This window comes from Sturnira hondurensis, unplaced genomic scaffold, assembly GCF_014824575.4.
Source record: "Sturnira hondurensis isolate 20B ecotype Veracruz unplaced genomic scaffold, ASM1482457v3 Scaffold0004257, whole genome shotgun sequence".
Classification (NCBI taxonomy): Eukaryota; Metazoa; Chordata; class Mammalia; order Chiroptera; family Phyllostomidae; genus Sturnira; species Sturnira hondurensis.
Window position 1 is genome coordinate 1999078 of NW_028076888.1, and position 6000 is coordinate 2005077.

Genomic DNA, 6000 nt, shown 5'->3' on the forward strand with positions numbered 1-6000 from the left:
CCCTGGTTAGTCCGGGTCCAGAGCCCAGGGACCACGGAGGTCCTCAGTGGAGACACCGAGGCTCCGAGATTACATGGCCTTCTTTAGGCCCCACGGTTCACAGACGGGAATCCGGCAAAAGGATGACTTCCCTTCACAGCCATCGCCGATCGAGTGCCCTGTTTGCCTTCTGAATACATGCTATTATCACTCCCCCCATTTCACAAGTGGGGAATCTGAGGCTCAGAGGTTACATAGCTTGCCTAAGGTCACACAGCCTGTTAGGAGCAGCGTTCCTCCCCCGGATGCTGAGAAGAAATGGCCAGCGCCCTTGGACATCCTGGCGATGCCCAGGAGAAAGGGCCTGGGTCAGCCTCTCCCCAGCACCTTTCCCCACGTGGCTGTCAGCCCTGTGCTCTAGCATGACAAGAAGTGCCAGTTACCCCTGTCTAGTCCTGGGTCTGTCCTTTGTCAGGCTGCCCTGTGGGAGCTCATCTCTCCTCCCAACTCCAGCACTGGGGACCTTTCCCGGCATGGCCTTGGCAAGGACATGTCTTCCCACCCCAGCGGGGAGGAGACATCATCCTCTTGGCCTTCTGTGCTTCTAAAAATAGTGGTATGTCCCCCCATGGCCGCACTTGTACAGGGTCCAAGGTCATGGCGGGAATGGGCCTTGGAGCTGAGAGGTTTTGGGAACCACACACAGGGGACGACCCCAGCCTCCCACAGTTCTGGGTCCCAGAAGTTCTGGGATTTGGGCCTGTGCGTGAACATTCTCCAGGGCCTCTGACGACCGCTTGGCTGGGCTTCCAAACTGCTAATCAAGGCCTCTGAGACCAGACCATGGCCCATCCCAGGCAGTGGCTGGGGATGGGTGTCAGGAGAGGACAGAGCTGACCGGAGGGAGACATGGAGATGGGGAGGAAGGAGACAGGCCCCAGGATGTCTTTGCTTGCCAGCCAGCTGCAGGGTCCCAAGCTTGCTGGGTTCAAGTCCACATTTGCCACTTCCTAGCAGGTGACCTTGGTCAAGTCCAGCTCCATCTTTGAGCCTTGGTTTTCGTTTCCCCACTGTGGGGATTGCATGGGTACAATACAGATCACACGCCTGATCCACAGTAGGGGCTCAATTCTCAATTCTCTTGCTTCCTGCCCACAGCCCGTGGGCAAATGCCCGGTTCCTGGGCCCCCCTCCTTTCCCCTGGGAAGCTGGAACAGCCCCCCTCACCCCTCCGGGGGTCTCCCACCAAGGACAGTGCGCGGTTTCTCTTCTGGGTGAGCAGGGCTGAGGGCACAAGAAGTGCTTACAGGAAACACACGCTCTCAAAGGCTTCCCAGAATAGCCCGGGGTGCTCTTCGGCCAATTCCTTTCCCACGAGCTGGGACGGGGCTATCTTGGATGGATAGAGTCTGTGTGTGTGCGTGCACGCTGTGTTTTGAAAAGGCCTGGATAAAGGCAGGAAGTCATTCCACGCTCCCTCCTCCTCCCACCCAGCTGCTGGTGCTCAGAGCTGGGGTCTGCGTGACTCACACCATCCCGGCCTCCCTCTTCGTTTGAAATGAAGGAGATAAACGGGGATCTCAAAGCACTTCAACCTGAAGGCTGTGTCCGCCCGTGCCATGGACCCTGGTGGGAGGCTCTGAGCTGGTCTCAGGAGAATTCAGCTCTTTCTCGGTGGGGTACGGGGTTAGGCCTCAAGGTCCTTCCCCGCCCCGTGGCCTTCCCACATCTGTCCCAAGGGGCAGACTGCCTGGTCCCCTGTGGTCCCACAGGGGCCGCCTTTTGTCAGCCTGGGCATCATTGCCTTGTTCTGGAGTCACAGAGGTTCTAGCCAGACTAGAGGTTTCGAGTGGTCTTTTTTTTTTTAAGATTTTATTTATTTTGTAGAGAGAGGGGAAGGGAGGGAGAGAGAGAAAGGAAGAGAAACATCGGTGTGCTTCGAGAGAAACAGGGATCGGCTGCCTCTCACTTGCCCCCAACTGGGGACCTGGCCCACATCTCAGGCATGTGCCCTGACTGGGAATCGAACCAGAGACCTTTCGGTTAACAGTCTGGCACTCGGTCCACTGAGCCATGCCAGCCGGGGCCTAGATGGTTTTAAGGAGCAAGTAAAAGCAGTGGTTTTGTACCCCAGAAAATGTTCCACAAAGACCCCATCTAGTGTCTGAGGTCACTGCCTACAGCGTCCTCCAAGGGGTGGGGGACACAGGCTGAGGGGTCTTCCAGGCTCCACATGCCCTCGGCACAGGCTTGGCGCTGATGGAACGTTTGCTGTGTGAATGGACGATCTGGCAGTGAGGCCACTTCTCACTCCCCTGTCCTTGTGTCCAGGGGACACATAGTAGGTGCTCCCTGGGGAGATATGGCCTTTGAATTCCCTGGGGCCAGGGCAGGCATTGCAAGTGTCCTGGAAACAGTGGCCTCAGCCCTGTGTCTCCTCACCCCCATGATGGAAGCAGATGAGAGGGACAGCCCTGGACCCCTGAGTGGGCAGCGGAGGCTGGTGTGTCTCTGTGGCTGGGAAATGAGCAGGGGAGTCTTGGGGGGCTTTGTGTTGAGAGAGAATGGGGCTGGGGCAGGTGGCTCAGCAGCATCTAATCAAAGCCCCTCATTTACCTATAAAGAAACAGAGGCCCAAAGACAGGACAGCACTGCCCAAGGTGCTGATGGAGTCCAGCCCCAGAATTTGGCCTCCTGCCTCCCGGCTCAGGGCTGTTGCCTCCTAGACGGGCCTCGGGCCTCAGAAGCAACCTCAGCTCCCACCCTGTTCCGTGAACCATGCCAGCCTGAGGCGGCCTGGGCAGTGGCTCAGTGTTCAGCAAAGGATTCATTCTTTCATTCACTCAGCAGACACTCCTTGAAGGCCTACTGTGCTCCAGGCCTTTCCTAGACCTCGGGAGGGCACGGGGCCGAGGGATGGGCCCAGGGGACCAGGCCTCAGCCGTTGCCCTCCTGTAGCTCACGTAGCCCACAGGTTCTTAAACCGTGCGTCAGGGTCTTTGGGGGCCGATAAAATGCAGACCCCCCCTGCCCTACCTCCAGAACGTCAAGGCCAGGGAATCTGCAGGTTGGCCCAGGATCCTCCGACCTCTTTCCCCAGGGGTGCAGATGTTTCTCTGGGAGCCCAAGATGAGACCTCCAGGGGCGGGGAAAACAGTTCTTTTGTAGCACCCCCAACTGTGTAGGTGTGAAACAGCCCTGCAGCGGAGGTTAGGAAGTCCTCCCAGGTGTCCAACCCCTGGCCTTCCTGCTGCAGTGGGAGCTGCCGGCCCCTCCTGGAGGTCCCCAAGCCACCTCCGGGCCACCCTCCACACCCCCCTAGGTGTGCCCTCCCTGCTCAGCACTCCTCCGAGGGCTCCCAGAGCCGGTGGGAAAGTCATGTCTCCGGAATTGCCAGTGGGAGCTTGCACCGTATAATTAGCTCCATTTACAGCCAGAAGATGGCCCATAAAAACCTGGGTGTTTTCATGGGTTTGGGCTGCTGGGTGAGGACTGCCGAGGAGAAAACTCCCAGAGTGAGCAATAGCCGGCCTGCTCCAGGGCTCCCCAAGCATAGGTGGTTTTACGAGGGGATGGGGGAGCACAGGGGGGGGGCTGCCTGGCACGGCGCGCTCCCAGGCACACCTTTCTATCTGGCACCCATGCCTCTTTCCCCCTCTGCCACCAGTTTCCGGGCCTCCCACCCTCCAGGTGGGCACCATTATCCCATTTTGCAGGTGAGGAAATTGAGAATGCTGCAGGGAAAACACCTGCAAGGCCCTCTTATTAGGGATCAGCAGGGCTCCAACCTTGAGGGTTCCTCAGCAAGTATTTCCCGAGACCTTGGTCAGTTAGGGGCTGTCCATGGGTACCTGGAGGGAGTGGGTGGAATGAGCTGAGGGCTGGGAAGAGACCATTGAGCAGCAGCCTTAGAGGGTCCCTGCCCTTCCTTGTTGATGGCCTGCAAACTGCCTGGGAGGAAGCCTTAGCTGGGGACAGCAGGGACAGACTCGAGGCGGGAGAGGGAATGCAATCAATGTCCACAGCTGGTGTGATTCCCAGCTCTCCCACCTCTTGGCTGTGTGACTTTGGGGAAGTCACTTTACCTCTCTGAGCCTCAGGTTTCCAATCGAGACAATGAGTGTGGAAGGGGGCTACAAGGGGACTAAATAGTAATGGGGGGAAAAATACACTAAAAGAATTTTAAAAATGAATGTGAAAAGAGCACCTGCCTCACAGATAATCCTGCCCATTTGATGTAAACAAAAAAACTGCTCACAGTTAGCACTTGTATCATTTTCTTAATTTTGTCCAAAGTAGCCAGCGTTCAGGTATAGGGAGGCTTCTGCCTAACTGGAGCTCATGCGCCCCCAGGTCCCCAAGGCCGCCTCCTCCTCTCCCCTCCTTGGCCACCCTCCTGCAGCTGCCTGCTTCTCCACGCCAGCCCCTAACTCTGCCTCTCTCCTTCCCACCCACAGTGACATCAAGAAGATTGGGGTGCGGCTGCCCGGCCACCAGAAGCGCATCGCCTACAGCCTGCTGGGACTCAAGGACCAGGTGAACACAGTGGGGATCCCCATCTGAGCTTCGACAGGGCCTCGCGCGCCCCTCGGCCAAGAATACTTGAAGAAACGGTGGCCTCCCTGCCAGCCCTGCGACTGGCCACCAGGGACCTTATTTATTTCTAGTTGTTTTTCATTGGTGCCACCCCGAGCCCTCTGCTCCGCGCAGAGGGGACTCTCAGACGACACCCTGGCCTGAACTGAGGACATGCTCAGGGACCCCGGGCTGAGGGCCTTCTTTGCCCACAAAGGACAGCCAGCTGAGCACTTAGCAGGCGCCACCTGTACGAAGCGTCCTGTGGCAGGCAGGAGCCCTGCCGAGGCCTCCGGACGTGCGCATGGGACATTTCCAACCTGGCTTCCCTTTCGCCGTCTTGGGACGTGGCCACAGGACCAGGGTACTTCAAGCCCCACCCTCTCAGGAGAAGAGGACAGACAGTGAACTCAGCTGGGTGAGACCCAAAGTAGTTCCCCCACCTTCCAGTGCCTTCTGCAGACCCCTAGGCCCTGTCCTCGGCCCCCATGGGCCAAATTCCTGCCTCCCCAGGGCCCTCACGGGATGCTTGGCTGTGTTGAGGTTTTTAAAATATATATTTTGTACTTTGTGGAGAGAATGTGTGTGTGACAGGGGGCCCAGCCAGGGCTTGGGACAGAGGACAGCCAGTGTCAGACATTCCCAGGCTAGGGGCTGGTCCATCCATCTCTTGCCGCTATAAGACAATATCATTACTCCATCAGTGTTAATGATTTTGTTTTGTTGGTTATTTTTTCGAACCTTAATTTATTACTTTTTTTATATTTATTGTTAGGAAATGACTTATTTCTGCTCTGGAATAAAGTTGCAGATAGATCACACTGATCTCGGCTTTGAGTTTTGGAGGGGCTGTGGGGTAGATGGGCCTTGTGTGTTGGAAGTGGTGGGGGGTGACGGGGCTCACCCCCACCCTGCGTGTTTAAACAACTTCTTTTGCGAGGTACATGCCATGGAACCCTGGGAGTGGGGGTGGGTGGGAGGTGGGCAGCGAGCCAGGGAGCAGGCCCAGCCAGGCCCGGCCCCGCTGCCAGCAGGCCTGTCACCTTTGATCTGTGGGCTCTGGGGGGCTTGGCGGCGCAGATCGGTGAGAGCCGCCCGCCCCCCTCCTACATGTCTCCACGGAGCTGTGAAATACGTTCTTCAATTGCCCGGGTTGGGCTCTGAGGTTGACGAAAGCCTTTCACAAGTTTTGGCTGGTTGGAGCCTCGGCACGCTGAGTTCTGTGGGCGGCCCCAGCTTACAGGAGAGGGAAACTGAGTCCAGCTCTAGCCACAGGGCTGGCCTGAAGCCTCACAGCAAGTTGGAGACAGGAGCTGGGATTGAAAGCAGGGCTGGAGACCCCGATTAGGTGCTGTTCTCACAAAGGGCACCAAGGCTCAGAGATGGGCAGTGACTTGCTTTTGTTAAAATTTTAAGTCGAATTTATGGGGGTGACTTGGCTGTAAG

The 6000-nt window shown here is 57.4% G+C and overlaps 1 protein-coding gene across 2 annotated transcripts in view; it reads left to right on the forward strand.

Moving 5' to 3' along the window:
* Positions 1–5375, forward strand: part of EPHA2 (EPH receptor A2) — a 28150-nt gene extending 22775 nt beyond the window's left edge. For both annotated transcript variants that reach the window (XM_037045130.1, XM_037045131.1), the window contains exon 17: positions 4437–5375. In XM_037045130.1, the coding sequence (XP_036901025.1) occupies positions 4437–4542 (106 nt within the window). In that variant the 3' untranslated portion in view covers positions 4543–5375. The remainder of the gene's footprint in view (positions 1–4436) is intronic.
* Positions 5376–6000: the final 625 nt, after the last annotated feature.